The sequence below is a fragment of the Apus apus genome, chromosome 23 (assembly GCF_020740795.1).
Source record: "Apus apus isolate bApuApu2 chromosome 23, bApuApu2.pri.cur, whole genome shotgun sequence".
Lineage (NCBI taxonomy): Eukaryota > Metazoa > Chordata > Aves > Apodiformes > Apodidae > Apus > Apus apus.
Genome location: NC_067304.1, coordinates 227,512 through 243,318, shown reverse-complemented (window position 1 = coordinate 243,318; position 15,807 = coordinate 227,512). Strand labels below are relative to the sequence as shown.

General features: G+C 52.9%; 1 protein-coding gene across 2 annotated transcripts in view; it reads right to left on the bottom strand.

Moving 5' to 3' along the window:
- The window catches only part of CACNA1S (calcium voltage-gated channel subunit alpha1 S), a 50,169-nt gene that overhangs the window by 20,566 nt on the left and 13,796 nt on the right, over nucleotides 1–15,807 (bottom strand). For both annotated transcript variants that reach the window (XM_051638847.1, XM_051638848.1), the window contains exons 3-23: nucleotides 15,017–15,156; nucleotides 14,313–14,446; nucleotides 13,736–13,888; nucleotides 13,242–13,447; nucleotides 12,542–12,645; nucleotides 10,689–10,837; nucleotides 8,919–9,000; nucleotides 8,393–8,553; nucleotides 7,466–7,691; nucleotides 6,006–6,213; nucleotides 5,598–5,718; nucleotides 5,263–5,377; nucleotides 5,047–5,140; nucleotides 4,387–4,456; nucleotides 4,031–4,163; nucleotides 3,618–3,747; nucleotides 2,806–2,865; nucleotides 2,073–2,179; nucleotides 1,576–1,663; nucleotides 1,212–1,319; nucleotides 319–371 (exon numbers count right to left, since the gene is read on the bottom strand). In XM_051638847.1, the coding sequence (XP_051494807.1) occupies nucleotides 319–371; nucleotides 1,212–1,319; nucleotides 1,576–1,663; nucleotides 2,073–2,179; nucleotides 2,806–2,865; nucleotides 3,618–3,747; nucleotides 4,031–4,163; nucleotides 4,387–4,456; nucleotides 5,047–5,140; nucleotides 5,263–5,377; nucleotides 5,598–5,718; nucleotides 6,006–6,213; nucleotides 7,466–7,691; nucleotides 8,393–8,553; nucleotides 8,919–9,000; nucleotides 10,689–10,837; nucleotides 12,542–12,645; nucleotides 13,242–13,447; nucleotides 13,736–13,888; nucleotides 14,313–14,446; nucleotides 15,017–15,156 (2,642 nt within the window). The remainder of the gene's footprint in view (nucleotides 1–318; nucleotides 372–1,211; nucleotides 1,320–1,575; nucleotides 1,664–2,072; nucleotides 2,180–2,805; nucleotides 2,866–3,617; nucleotides 3,748–4,030; nucleotides 4,164–4,386; nucleotides 4,457–5,046; nucleotides 5,141–5,262; nucleotides 5,378–5,597; nucleotides 5,719–6,005; nucleotides 6,214–7,465; nucleotides 7,692–8,392; nucleotides 8,554–8,918; nucleotides 9,001–10,688; nucleotides 10,838–12,541; nucleotides 12,646–13,241; nucleotides 13,448–13,735; nucleotides 13,889–14,312; nucleotides 14,447–15,016; nucleotides 15,157–15,807) is intronic.

Below are 15,807 nucleotides of genomic sequence, written 5' to 3'. Positions count from 1 at the left end.
CCCAATGCCCCCCAGACCTCTCCCAGTGCCCTCCCAGTGCTTCTCAGCATCCCCCTAACCATTCCCAGTCCCTTTCCATGACCCTTCCCCATACCCCAGTGCCCCCCAGACCCTTCCTAGTCTCTCCCAGTGCCCCCCAGTTCCCTCCAAGTCACCCTCCAGTGCTTCTTAGTCCCTTCTCATGCTGCCTCCCCATACCCCAGTACCCTCCAGACCACTCCCAGTCCCTTCCAGTGCCCTCCCAGCACCCCCTGCCACACACAGCCCTCCCACCCCTGGCCACTGTCCCACCTCAGCTGAGAAGCAGGGAGCTCTTACCTGCACTCCTTCTCCGTTATCTTGGATGGATCTGTGCATCTATAGAACTTGCCCTGCATTTAACAGAGGTGAGGAGAGGCTGTGACTTTGCTGTCACTTCAGAAGCACTGGGTGTTCTGACTTTTTCACAGCCCACAGCCATCCTCACCCTGCCTCCATGCTGACTCTGGCCCCTGCCCCACACCCCCATGCTGCACACCAATGCAGCCCAGCTCACAGGTGCCTCAGCAGCCATGGAGACCTTGGAGGCAGATCCAGGCTGACACAAGTAAACATGGCTCAGTGATGGGAACTGATCTTCTAGGGCCATGAGCTGAGACCTATCTAACTCATTCTACTTGGGAGCCAACTATTTGGAAAGCAGAGAAGAAAGCAGTAACGATAAGATTAAAAGTTAAGGTGTGCTGACAGGTCTGCTCAGTCTACAAGGTGTCCTGGAAACTGTCCCCACGTTGGCTGGGAATTTAAGCTCCATTGCAAGAAAAAAGCTAAACTCAGCCAGGGCCAGCTCTGTCTTGCAGCAGCCAAGGCCCAGAAAGCCAGAGTAGTGCTGTGAAACAGGAAACACTTTGCAACCAAACTACAGAGGAAGTCAGAATGACTCACTGCCTTGGAAAGGGGAAACGGAGGCAGTAAGTGAGGCAAGGCAGCTGGTCCTTTTACATGTGCTGTCCGGACCTGCCACTGTCCTGGGTGTTTCCTGCCCTGCTCCCACTGCAGGCTTCTCTGCTGGGAGGTCTGGTGCAGGCAGGTCTTCTTGCAGAGCACAGAGAGTACAGCCTGTGCTGACCTCAACACTGGCAGACACCATCCCCAAGGACTGTGGCTAGAAGAGCCTGTCCAGGATGTGCCTGAGCAGAACATCTCTCCTGCCCATCAGAGACATCTCTTACCTTGAATAGCTGGACCCCAATGCAGGCAAACATGAACTGCAGCAATGTCGTGACGACCACGATGTTACCGATGGTCTTGATGGCCACAAACACACACTGGACCACATGCTGCAGAGGTCGAGGACAGTGCACATGTGAGTATGTCTGGAGCAAACTCTTGCTGGGTGTCCCACACCCTCTCCTGCAGGGACAGGCCTCAGAAAGAGCAGGAGCCTGCTGAGAGCAGTGGGATGGGGCAGACTCCTTCCGTAGATGGGGAGTGGGAATTGGGTTTCTGGCCCAGCACACCCAGAGGGCACGATGCCTGCCACATAACTTCTTGTGAGGACTCCCATGAGCCAAGGAACCCCAGCCTCCCTCTTACCTTCAGCCCCTTTGCCCTGTTAATGGCTCGCAGAGGCCTCAGCACCCTCAGCACCCGGAGGATCTTCACCACTGAGATGGTACTGGACCTGAGGAGGAAAGCAGACCTAAGATGGGGCCATTCCCCTACCCAGGCCAGCCTGGCATAGCCCCACCAAGCAGCCATGGAGGCCAGGCTGGGACTAGGGGTGAGGAGCAAGAGATGGCAGAGACATCCAACTGTCACTAAGCCATCACCCCACATAAGTCCAAGGGACACTGGCAGCTGTAGAAAGCAGCTCCACATTGACTTCCCATCCAGATCTTTTACCTTTGGTACTCCAGAAGTTTGCCACCCTGTCTCCCAGTTGTCCATGCCCTGTCCCCCTAAGCATGACTTTATGGACACTAACTCATGGGCTAATCTCCAGCCCTTGGGCTGCTCCTGCTCCATTCAGCAGAGAGAGCTGCAGCTGCCAACAGACCAGTGCCCACCCTGCCAGGCATGGAGGTGCTTACTCGAATCCCATGGAGATCAGGGAGACAGCGACCACCAGCAAGTCGAGGATATTGAAGGAGTTCCTGCAGAAAGAGCCTTTGTGCAGGAAAGCACCATAGGTTGTCATCTGTGGAGAAGAAGGAGTTAGGAGAGAGGCCAGGCAGGGCTTGGGGGCATGGTCCCTCCACAGTCCTGAGGTGGACAAGGTGCGAGGGGCTTCTCAGAGCTCCATGACCTGGGGACCCTATCCTGCTCAGACCTCTGCCTCCGCAGTCAGACAGGAAGCTGACTTCTACTGGGAATCCTCTGTACTGTACTTGCTGGAGACAAAACACTTCCCAGTTATTCAGCAAATTAAAGACAAGAAGAGTAAAGAGACTCAGAGTGGGAGCAACATGCAGCAGCTTCTGAGTTACTGTTTTACTCCACAGAATTCCACTGCTTTCTTTTTCTCCAAGTTTTTCTTAAGGACATGTCAGAATGAAAATGCTGGTGCCATGGCCCATCTGTCCCTGTGTCACAGCACAGCTGACTCAGCTGTTTGACCTCACTGGAGGGGACACATGGCCTCTGGGGCAGGTCATGCACCATCTAGACTGCATGAACTCTGGGGACATGACAATCATCTGCCAGCTTCTCCTTGCTGGGACCTCAAGCTTGTGCCCAAAAAGCATGAGTGCCCATGGCCAGAACAGCCTAAACCCATGCACTGGGTGATGCCCATGGCCAGGACCACAGGGCGGATGGACTCACCTTTAAGACAATTTCAACTGTGAAGACAGAGGTGAAACCAATGTCAAAGTATCCAAGAATCTGGGGACAGAAGCATCAGAACTGGATAAGCTTTGTGTGACATGGGAAGTGCTCCAGTCTGTTCAAACACCCTGGCATTGTGGGTTTGCCCTCCACTCTGTGGACTGAAGAGACCAACTAGCTCAACAGAGCCTGCACACCCAGCCAAGATGACTCCTGGTCTTCCCTCAACTTTGCTGGTTCTCCCCACGCATGATCCAACCTGCAGCCTGGGACCGAGCTCCCAGTTTCCAAGGACATGAGGCTTGTCCTGCATCACCTGAAAGCATCTGATCCCCAGAAGCTCTGAGTGCCCTGGGAAATTGTCTTGTGTGAGACTTCCCAGTCCCTACCAGACAGTGCATGGGTGCAGACCCATTCATGCCTTGGGTGGCCAGACCTGTGGCTACCACTGCTCCATGCCATAGCATTTCAGGGTAGTGCACACACCACTGGTCCAGTCTGCCACTTTGAAGGCTGTCCCTATCCCCAGTAAGCCACCACAGCCTTCAACCAAGGTAATCTTGCCTACTCTGTCAGGTGGATATCCTCACCTGGAAGTAAACTGAGACACGGAGCAGTAAAAATTTGTCCCAACTCTGCCCTGCATGGAAAACACAACCAGCCTCTCCTCCCAGAGTGTACTGCTCTCCCAGAGGCAGGGATGAAACCACAGCTACCTGCCCAGGCATGACAACAAGCAAACAGGTCTCTGCTTCCTGGAGAGCTGGGGTCTCCCCACCCATCCCAACCCTCCACAGCTCCACGGACACCTGGTTGCGGAAGGACTCGGCCCGGATGGGATCCTCGGCTGCCAGGGAGATGCTGCTGAGCAGGATGAAGAGCAGGATGAAGTTGGTGAACCAGGTGGCATTGACAGTTCTGTGGCACAGCATTCGAAACCTGCCAGGGACAGAAACACCACGAGATGTTGCGAGGGGCCAGAGGGACATCAGATAGGTCATGGTGGCCTGGAAGAAGGTTATGGCTAAATGCTGAGGACTGGAAGGCATGAAGGGATTTCTGTGCCAGCCCTTCCACAAGGACTTTTTTGCAGTCGACTGGCTTCCTTCAGAATTGGCAGTTATGCACAAGTAGGACCTCACTCCTCACTGGGAAGGGTCAGTGCCAGAGGTACCTGGGCCAGGCCTGGCTCCACATGGCAGGGAGAAGGATCAGTGCCTACTTGTTGGTTGGACTGAAGATGAAGAATGAACTGGCTTCAGGCATGGGCACTGCCTTCTCCTTCAGCTGTAGCTCTGCAAGGGGACGGGGCCGAGGACTCAGAGGGATTTCAGGCTCATCTTCCTCATCATCACCTGCAAGGTGGCCATGAGGAAGGAAAAGAATCACCCAGAGAGGGAAAGGGAATGTGACCTTATGGACAACCCTGTGATCCGGTCTTGGCATCTGTGCCAGAAGGACCTCAGAATCCCAAGGCTCGCAGAGGGTCACCACATCTTTTGCTCCTCACACAGCCAGGGTTCTAGCATCATCCCTCCGCAGTGCCTCCCCAGCTTTCCTGCTAGGGACAAGTCTTACCTGGGAAGTCTGCAGAAGGGTAGGGATCTTTGATTTCATTGACATTGGATTCAAATTCATCCACTTTTAACTGAAACAAGGGAAAGACAGAGAGGAGGACATACAGCTGTGTGTGCCAGTATTGCTGGCAAATGTTGCATGTTGGCCACACCCTCTCATCCTGGAAGTCATGTGGGACAACCAGTGTCTCTGCATGTGCCCTGTACAGCACCAAGCACCTGGAGTCCTGGTGCGGGATGGACCCGAGTGAGGGAAAACACCTCAGGGAATCTGCAATATGAGTGAAGAGTGAAACCAAGGGGATGGGGCACAGGAATTCGTGCTGGGCAAGAGTCTGGGGCCATGCACCTATACCAAGGGTGGAATAAGACATGAGGTGACTCCCAGGTGAGTTCTCATGGAGCTCCCACAACTGGTTTTGACCAAGGAAATGAATCCAGAGGAAAAGGATCCCAGCAATGGACCTGTGTCACTAGGCAACATATCATGCCTGGCCCCAGAGAGCCCCCATCACCAGAGGATGCTAAGGTGAGGAATGATTCTGGCCCAGAGAAGTCCAGGCCCAGCCTGGCTCCAAGCCTTTGTCAGTTCTGGATCATAGGAGGAGGAGCCTGGTCCCCCACCAGGAGCTCCTGAAGGCTCAACCCCACCAGCACTGACCTTGGCTGTTGTGGGAATCCCTTCTCCCTTTGCTTTCTGCTCAAGCTTCTTTGCCAGCATCTGCTTCTCATCTTCAGACTTCTCTGGGTAACCTCTGAGTGGAGAAGAGGGGAGAGCAGGTACTGAACTCTGGGCAGGGGCTTTGGCAATGTTTGGTCCCCACACACCAAAACACCTGATTTGGGAGCTCCCACTGCCAGGGACTGCAGCACACACCTGGACATCTTCCGCCGCTTGCGTTCCTCTGCTTTGGCCTTCTGGGCTAGAGTCAGGCTCTCAGCCTCCGCCAGGTTATCAACAGCGATGGCCAGGAAGACATTGAGGAGGATATCTGGAAGGACAGTGCTAAGGACACTAACTTGGTTTACATTTGGATGATGTGGCTAGAAGTGCTTAAGGTCTCCAGGGTGCCCTGAGAAACCTTCCTGGAGTTGAATCCAGCATTGAAAAGCTGAAGGAAGCACCACCCCCCCTCCTTCCCAGTCCTGCACAGCTGATGCTATGGGGCTGGGTCCAAGGAACCTTGGCCTGGCTTTGGCAGCAGAGGATACAGTTCCCACAAACAAAGAGGATTATGAAGTAGATGCAGACCAGCATGCCAGGAAAGGATGGGCCCCCATAGGCCATGATCCCATCATACATGATTGAATTCCAATCCTCTCCAGTCAGGATCTGGGAGCAGAACAGAAATAGGGACTCAAGAGCCACTGCAGCAGAGCACAGCAGAACTCCATAGTTCGATCCAGCCCCCAAAGCCCTACAACCAAACCTCACCTCCCTGCTCCATCCCTAAACCTGCACTACTGCTTGTGACTCCAATCACATTTCCCTGCTCCTGCCTCAGAGCCACATCACGTCCCACAAACCCACATTTCTCTGAGCCCCAGCTCTTGCCAGGAGACCTGCAGCCCCCAGCACCCCTTTCTTCAGCTCCTGCTGCCCTTCCCGCAGTCCCATACCTGGAAGACACTGATGAGGGCCTGGGGGAAGTTGTCAAATGTGCTGCGCCTCACTTCCATGTCCTCAAAGTCAAACTTGCCTCCAAAGAGCTGCATGCCCAGCAGGGCAAAGACAATGATGAAGAGGAAGAGAAGGAGGAGCAGAGAGGCAATGGAGCGGACCGAGTTGAGCAGGGAAGCCACCAAGTTGCTCAGGGATGTCCAGTACCTGGGGAAAGAAGATGCAGGAGAGTATGGGGAGTAAAGGAGGGGGAAGGCTGTGGGCAGCACCAGGTAGGCGCTGGGAACAGACTGCTTGGCTTAGGGGGTTGCTCCAGCAAGCTCGCAAGGGGGACTCTGGACCAGCACCACTCATAGGTGGGCCAGTGCCAACCTCATGAAGTTCAACAAGGCCAAGTGCAAGGTCCTGCACCTGGGTCAGCACAACCCCAGGCACAAATCCAGGCTGGGGGCAGAATGGCTGGAGAGCAGTCCTGAGGAGAAGGACTTGGGGGTGGTAATAGATGAGAAGCTGGACATGAGCCTCCAGTGAGCACTGGAGCCCAGAGGGGCAGTTGTGTCCTGGGCTGCACCAAGAGGAGTGTGGCCAGCAGGGCCAGGGAAGGGATTCTGTCCCTCTGCTCTGCTCTGGTCAGAACCCACCTGGAGAACTGTGTACAGTTCTGGTGCCCTCAGCACAAGAAAGATATAGACCTGTTGGAGAGGGTCCAGAGAAGGGCCACCAGGATGATCAAAGGCCTGGAGCAGCTCTGCTATGAAGACAGCTTGAGAGAGTTGGGGCAGTTCAGCCTGGAGAACAGAAGGCTCCAGGGAGACCTTATAGCAGCCTTCCAGTACTTGAAAGGGGCCTACAGGAAAGCTGGGGAGGGACTTTTCATCAGATAAGATAGTGATAGGACAAAGGGTAATGGTTTTTAACTGAGAGAGGGGAGATTTAGGTTAGATATTAGAAAGAAATTCTTCACTCTAAGGGTGGTGAGGAACTGGAATGGGTTGCCCAGGGAGCTTGTTGATGCCCCATCCCTGGAGTTTTTTAAGGCCATGTTGGATGAGGTTTTGTGCAACCTGCTCTAGTGGTAGAGTTCCCTGCTCATGGCAGGGGGGTTGGAACTTGAAGATCTTTAAGGTCCCTTCCAACCTTAATGATTCTATGATTCTGTGATTCTATAGGCTGGGCACTGGCCACCAGCAGACAGAATGGGGAAGGGGAATGAACAGAGAGTTGGTGCCAGAAAGAGAAACCAGGAGTCCTGGTCCATAGCACCCCCATTTACAACACCCCAGAGCAAAGACCAAAATAGGGACTGCAGGAGGCTGCTCTGTCATCCTTGCCACTCCCAGACCATGTTCTGGAGGCAGGAATCCCCTACTTGGCCTCATGCTGCAGCCCTCCCCAGGGACAAGGCCAATGATGTCTGGGGACCAAAAGCCCCCAGCACCCCCAGAGCTCCCTCCCTGACCTGGTGATTTTGAAGATGCGGAGGAGCCGGATGCAACGCAGCACAGAGATGCCCAGGGGTGACAAGGTGCCAAGCTCCACCAGGATGGTCTCCAATATGCCCGAGCACACCACAAAGCAGTCGAAGCGGTCGAAGAGCGACATGAAGTACTGGCGCAGGCCCAGGGCATACATCTTCAGTAGCATCTCAGCCACAAAGAGTGCCAGCAGCACCCGGTTGGCATTGTCTGGGGTGGGAGATCCAGCCCATCAGAGCATGGACCTCCTCATCTCAGCATGACACAGCAGGAAGGGAAGGCAGAGCTTCTCTGCCCACCACTGAGCCCTGTGCTGCAGCAAATGCTGCTTCAGGGAGCACATGGGAAAGGGAGATGAGGAGAAGGGTAATTTGCAACCCTGTGCTGGTACATGTGAGAGTGTGGCTGTCCTTTGCATGGGAGCCCACACAGCCCATGCCCAGGTACACAGCTGTGCACATGTATGTGCATGGGGCTGAGCTGTGTGCACAGCTGCACTTCGTGTGTCTGTGTGTGCTTGCGGGGTGCTATGGGCAGAGTGACTGTATGCACATGGCTGTACTGCACAAGTGCAAGCAGTGTGTGTCTGTGTGCACTGTGCATCCACAGCTGCAGATGTGCACACCCTCCATGTGCTCCCCATACAAACCCACATCCCTAAGGAGGTACATGCTGTGCCATGCTCCTGTGTGCACCAGCCATGTTCACTGTGCAGCTGTGTGACAGTGTGGTAGGGACAATGCACACACATCCCTGGGCAGGCTGTGTCTGTGTGCAGAAGCAAATCTGCACATGTCCAAGGGCCATGGTGCAGTGCCAGTGGGGCTGTGTGTACACATTGAGAGCTCATACGTGCCTCCAGGGCAGTAGGGATCCCAGGCCCTCCCACTCCCCTCAGGTTCTTCACTCACCTTGCACCCGTGTCAGCCATTCTGGCTGGAAGTGGTGCTCAGAGGCGATGGAGAGAGTGTTCAGTGCCACCAGCAGGATGACAAGCCAGTAGAAGAACTTGGACTTCACCACATCCCTGCACTTCCTACGAAACATTCGGTTCCAACGCCTCCAGTGACGGCTGGAGAGATGGTCAGAGGGTCAGCGGGACCAACCAGGGGGTCCAGCCCCAGCTGTGCCTGCAGGCTGCAGAGTAAAGCCACCCTGCTCCCTGCAGGGGCCTTCCCTGAGTGGGGCTGAAGAACATAACCCTGCCCCTGGAACATGAAGCAATCACTCAGGCATTGCAATGCCTTTTTTCCAGTACCAGAACCAAATTGTCTGTTTGCTGTTTGCAATGTTTGCACCTCCTCCTGAGCACTCAGCCCCTGGCTCTCCCCCAGAAACCGGTGGCTGACAAGAAAGCCTGGTCCAGCCAGACAGCAAGTGAGAGACTATGCAACCTCACATGCAAAGTAGCAGATGGTTCAACCAGTGCATACTTACAAGTACAGAAGCCACTTGTTCATGCCCTCAATTTCATACAAGCTCTCTGTCTCTGAACCTCCTTCATCTGATGCCATCATACCTATGGAAGGAATTACATATGTCCTGGTTGGAGCCAAGATTAAGCCAGTTTTGGTTTTACTGATATTTTTTATTTCAGTGAGCTCTCTTTTAACTGGCAGAAAGTTTTCCAGCTAGTGGACTGATAATGCCCGAATGTTTATGTCACAGCCAAGAGATCAAGGACACTTTGCTCTGCTTATTGAATCTACTGCTTCGGATTATTAAGGAAGCAGAAGAGTCATATCTGCAACCCGCCCTTAGGGAGGTGTGGACTAGACAGACAGTAAATTCGGCCAGAGATATTCCATATATAGAGATACACGTGAGTTTAGTGTGAGGTCAGGGATCATGGAAGTCAAGCCCCTTTCGGCTTCTTTTGCCCTTCTCTCCCATCCATGGCAGGTGTCCAGGGAGGACCCTGTCTGTCCATCCCCGTTGATCTCCAGGCCCGTGCATCCCTGCCCCTCATCACTCTCCCCTCAGCTCCTGTCTGCTCTGCCCTCTCTCCAGCAGCTCCGGGACATTTTGGGGCTGCTCACAGCTCAGGAGATGCCGGGGAAGCTGCTGGGGGTGCAGGGAAGCAAGAGGGTTTGCACATTCCTGGACATACTTGTATATATTTGTACATATTTTATTTTATCATTAGTATTTAATTAAAGCAGTCTGGTTTAGTTTTCAATCCAGGAAGTCTCTCTCCTTATTCTTTCTCCATTCCCTACCTGGGCAGGAGGAGGAGGGGATTGAGGGCACTATTATCGCTGGTTCAACTGCCTTGCCCATCCTGAGTCAAACTGTGACAACATACCGGGCTTGGAGCCCTTGGGAAGAACATGAAGGTGGGAATCTCTCCCAGAAGAACATCAGGAAGAGCTTCTCCATCAGAAGTGATATCAAGAAACGCTGTCCCAGGGAGACAGCAGCAAGAGTTTGGGCAGAAGGTTTTGAGTGCCTGGTGCACACCAAACAGGAGGCACAAGGAACAGCAGAAGCCTAGGGATGCAGCAGGACAGACACGAGTGTACGGAGGCTGACCCAGCACCACACACTCCCAGCATGGAGCAAACTGGGGTCAGTTATGACCTGAGTAAATGCTGACAACATGTTTGTGTGAGCTCAGGCCACAGGTGTGAAAGAGACATTTTCTTTCCCTCTGTTTCTCTTTGCACACATGTATCAGCTCAGCTTGAGGCATCAAAAGCATTTCACTGGGCAGAGTGGCACAGCAAACACAGCACCTCAGTGGCCTTGCTGAGCCTTTGGCCAGATGGCTGTATATCCACCTCCTTCCCTGAGCTACTTCTAATCACTCAAAACTGTCAAGCAATCTGTTTGTGTGGAAGCTAGCAACCCTGCACTCTGGCCCTGCACACTAAAATGCACATACTCCTCATGACTTCTCATGGCCACTTCAAGTGCATTTGGCCAAAGAAGACCTAGGTCTTGCTAGTAGCCTGCAAATATTAAAAACAGTGAGGGCTGAGTTATTGATAGTTTGGGTCAGACTCAAGAAAAAGGATTCAGGAAAGAAAAAAAATAAATAAAAGGAAGGAAACTGCTCTGCAGAAATCAAAGCATTTTGTTTCCTAGTTTTTCAAGCAAACCAAGTCTTTGTGACTTCTCCAAAGTCTCTACCCTGCCTCTCGAGGATGCTCAGTGTTAGGAACCCAGACCTCATGCTAAGGGTCTTTGACCAAGTAGAGCTGGTACCTTCTCCCCTGGCCCGGTCGCTGTCCATGACCTCTGCATGGGTGATCCAGTCCATGTAGCCCTTCAGATCCTCCTCCAGCTGCTGCTTCTCCCGCAGCTTCTGAAACGTGCCCCGTGACTTGGCCTTCTCACGCTCTTTGGTGAACTCACTGGGACAAGGCAAGCAGCAGAGTGAGACTCAGGAGGCAGACAGTGTGGAGGTCAGTTCAGGACAGGAGGTCAGCACAGCCCTGTGCCAGGCCAATCCTTCCAGAAAGATAAAAGCCTGAAATATCCCAGTGCTACCACTAGATTGCTCTACCGACTTTCCTCTTTCTTGGCCCTGTTCCATGATGCAAGATCATGAGCAACCATCACCTGGTGCCTGAAGGCAGGTAGGGTTTCTCCCCCCAAACTCTGGCTGCTCTTTGGGAGCTCCTTGCTGCAGGATGCACTAGAATTTGGAGGCTGCACAAGTCTTCTGGCCTGGCTAAGGGTTAGAGCAGGTGGGTCTCACCCAGCTGCGGGGGAGAAAGCTGCCCCAGGCTCTCCCTGTGGGGAAGGTGAGCTCATCACACTGCAAGTAAACAGGACATTCTTCTCATGGTAACATGGAAAAGACAGATCTGCCTGTGCAGGAGGTCCCACTCCTCTCATTCTTTCTAAAGAACCTGGTGTTGCCATGTGTTAGTAATAGGTCTCAAGACATTGTAACAACAATTAGACATATTAAGCCTCAGGACTTTTCAGGCCTTGTCTGAATATTCCTGATCTCCAACATATTTTAGCTGGATCTGCAAAAATATTGCAGAAACTTTTATTGTGACTGCAACTTACTCTAGGATCCAACAGTTATTGTCCAGCTCATCTTGTTGTTACAGACAACTTCATCAAAGGGTCAAGTGCCTGTGGTCTGTCTTATGCTTTTGAGCTTGTTTTATTTAAATTAATACCCAGTTTGCTTTAACCTTGTGCAGTTCTGCGGTTATTGCCACAGAAGAGGACTAACAAATCCAAGTTATTAGGGTATAACTAATCCTCTAAACTAATAGAGTTAATGAGTATGATCTACTTGCACAGGCAGGATTGAAACATATGAAAAAGACCCTGAGCCTACACAGAACTGAGGAGAAAACCTCCCCTTGCTCCCCAGGACAACACAGACTGCCCAGCAACAAAACTGGGACACTGGCACCTCACCACAGCAATGCGCAGTAGGTTGAGTTTGCAATAGAGATATTTTGTGTACAGCAGCTTTAACTGTTCTGCTATGGGAATTAGGTCTAATTGAGTCATTTGGCATAGTTCTCATAGAAGTTATGATAATTGTAACCTGAGTGATGAAAGGTTGTTGTTGTATTTGGATGAGAGTGTTGAAGCATTAATTAGACGAACAATAATTCTCTTGTATCCCTTGCATTCCTATCAAAGGTATTTTCCATAGGTTGGTCATAAGGAAATCGTAGGTGCCCACAGCAGGATGGCAGCACTGAGAGGACCAGGGAGTACAAGTGTCTCCAGTCACAGCCATGGAGTCAGACTTGCTACGTGAAGCTCCCTGATCAGCTTCTTTTGCTGTGGGTGCTGGCAGACCACGCTACAAACACCTAATGATGTGCTCCATGGCTGTCTTTGCTGACAGCTGCCTGTGCTACAGGGAAACAATTTCTGTGTTAGCTAAAACCTCAGTTATGGACACTAACACAAAAAGTAACTCAAGACTCAGGGATCCTAAGCATGAAAAACAAAAAAAGGGAGAGAAGAATAGGAGAGAAAAAGAAATACAAACTTTTCCAGGCATAGTTGAAACCAGCTAGTGCTCACATTCTGATCATGCTCCCTGATCGGCTGACAAAGGACAGGGTGGCACTTACCCACTGAGCACCCCCAGCACCAGGTTGAGAACAAAGAAGGAGCCAAGCAAGATAAGGCTGACAAAGTAGATCCAGGGCCATTCATTCCCCATGGCATCATTTACCTGGCAAGTAGAGAAGCAGATGAAGCATCTTGAACACACTGTCTGCTGTCTGCCTCCCCTATGGCCCCCTCAACAGCCTCTGGGAGTTTGCCCCTCTAAGTGAGTGCTTGGGGTAGCAGCAGATAAACCTGACTCTAAGCCTTACCTTCTGGTAATCCTGCCTCTGGTTTCAGCAGAACTAAAGCCAGACCCAAGCATTCTGGAAGCAGATGCAAACATCAGCCCTATGCCCAAGCCTCAGCAAGACAGTCTCCCAAGAAATGCAAAACATGAACTTCTGCTGAAGCATTTTGCATTAAGTCATTGCTGTGCTTGGCCTGTACCCCTCACAAAGGTTGGAGCTGGAGCACCCTCCTGTCTCCCTGGAGAGCAAGGACAGCTTGAGCAATGCCTGCAGAGAGGCAGAAGACATGTGTGGTGCACTGTGGAATGGGAATTACAGTATGAAGCTCAGTGGGAGCAGGATGTCTTTCACTGGCAGAGAGCTCTAGCCCTGCTACAGGGTCCTGTGTCCTGGAGGGAATTCCCTGCTCTGAGGCATGACCAGCGATGACTTCTAACAAGCTTGGCACTGGGTGCAAGCTGCTGGAGCCTACCCAGTAGAGAACTTCGGTCCAGCCCTCCATGGTGATGCACTGGTAGACAGTCAGCATGGCAAAGCCAAAGTTATCAAAGTGGGTGATGCCGTTGTTGGGCCCTGCCCAGCCGCTGCGGCACTCGCTGCCGTTGATGCTACAGTGTCGCCCGTGGCCAGAGCTGGTGCATGGGGCTGGCTTCTCTGACACCTCCGTGGCAATCACATCTGAGGGGAAAAGCCATGGTGTGAGCAGCCGGTCGGGCCACGTAGATCTGGTCCCAGCACTTCCCAGTCTCCTGCATAAGCTTTCCAAAAGGGCACCCTTCACAACCACCTCATACAGCGTATCATCACTGTGCTGTGTGTTGTACCAAGCACCCTTCAGTCCTGCCACACTCCCAGGTCTGATGCTGGCAAGACCAGACTTTCTACTACCCACAGAACCTCTGTGGTCCCCACAGCAGCCACACAGAGACACCTCTGCTAAATCACCCCCCTGCCACAGAGCCCCACCTGTCCCGAGATAGTAGCAGGTCTTGTGCATCCTGCCCTTGAAGAGCTCTTGCCCGACAATGGCATAGATGATGATCATGAAGAGAACCAGCAGGGCAATGTGGAGTAAGGGCACCATGGCCTTGATGATAGAATTCAGGACGACCTGAAGGCCTGCACCAAGGAGAAGGGAAAGGAGGTCAACCACTTCCTAAAAAGCTTTGGGTGCACCTTGCATTCCTGTCAGCCCCTCTAACAATGCCCAGTACCAAGGGAAGAGGGGCACAGGTGGGTTGAGACTGAAATCTTTCTCTGTACACCATGCAGGCATGAGGAAGACTCCAGCAGACCCAGGCATCAGCAGAGTGAGGTCCTGGCCCCTTCACACTGGCCACCCAAAGATGGTGACACTGAGACATGGAGGGAGCTGTGTGCCAACCTGTAGATCCCCAGTGTTGACAACTGCAAGCTGCAGGGATGAGCGAGAACCTGTGTCTCCTCCACACCCACCCTGTGGCTGGGCATGACCTAGCAGCAACAAGAAACCTACCCCCATGGCCACCCACCCTGGGGTTTAGCCCAGGTGCCCAGCACTCACTTGGCACTCCAGACACCAGGCGTAGGGGTCTCAGCACACGGAACGCTCGCAGGGCCTTCACGTCAAAGCCACCTTTTCCCCCTGAAGTCCCGGTCTGCTTCGCATTTACCTGCTCCAGGGTCATGGTGACAAGCCTGAAAGAGCCAGGATACAGAGCAGGGAAGGAAGGGGAAGAAGCAGAAGGAAGGACAGAGAGAAAGAGAAAAGGGCATGAGGATGGAGACCAAGAAATCTGTGCTAAGGATGCAGAGCTCTGTAGGCAGGAAAATGAGAGGCAGGACTATGTCATCCATGCTCAGCCTGACCCAGGAACAGCTCATAGATAAGTCAGATTTCTGGGTACACTCATGGTCAGGCACCTCTCTGCTGGGTGCTGCCTTCACTAATGAGCAGCCAAGGACCCTCTGACCACTTGGCACCCAGCAGACCCTCTCCCTGTGTGCCAAACCCTGGAGGACCCCACGCCACTCCAATTCCCCAGAGTAAGGAAACCTGAGCGGCATCAAGGAGTCATATAGGAAGAAACAGGAGTTAGAGAGGATCCCAGAGGATGTCAAGGCATGAACCACGGGAAAAGGCCACGAACCATGTCTATAAATTGCTAGCAAACCCACTACAGTCACCAGAAAAATCGATGTAGCTGATGGGCTGTGGACCAGGTCTGGCACATGCCAAGCACCAGCAGCTTCCCGTTCCTGCCTTACCCTAGTGACACGATGGAGAAGTCGAGCACGTTCCAGCCATTTCGGAGATAGGCGTCCGTATGGAACAGAAACCCATAGGCAATTATCTTGAGCATTGCCTCAATGGCAAAGAAGATCAGGAAGGCATATTCCATCTTCTCCTAGGGATTTGAAAGGCAAGCAGGAGAGGACAATCTGTTAGAGCAGACTGTCACCTCCCTTGGCATCATCACCATGCACAGCCCCCCAGCATGTCTCTGGATCAGCCCCTGCTGCCAACCTATCTGTGATCTCCCACGAACACCAGGCAGCACTGTGGCTACCCTGGGAGGATGGGTGGCATGCTGAGCCACCACACGCCACTCTCTAGCCTGCAGCATCATCCCCTGCATCTCTTCAAGGGCATGCTGACAGGATCATGTCCCTGGGCTATGGGTACCTGTTGTTACAGACTATGCCAGCCAAACCACAACTTCCCAACCCAGCATGCAAAGGTGCCTGGCCCAGGACACTGCACAACTCTGGTTCTTCTCCCTGCTGCCTCGCCTTCCCATTCTCCCATAATCTTCCTCCTGCAGGCAGCATTAATGCCTTCTTCTCACCCTCTCCAGCTGAGGGCTTGCTGGGTCTGTCCTGGAGACACCACGGAACAAGACAGCTGTGCTGTGGTTTCCCTTGTGTCCTAGGCTCCCAGGGAAGGCAGGCCTAGAGCTCAAGACCTCCTGCATAGTGCCAGACATCTGCCTGTGATGGCAGTGTAAGCTGCTAGAAAGTGGCCTGGGGGCTCTGTTGGGCAGAGGCCTTGTATCCAC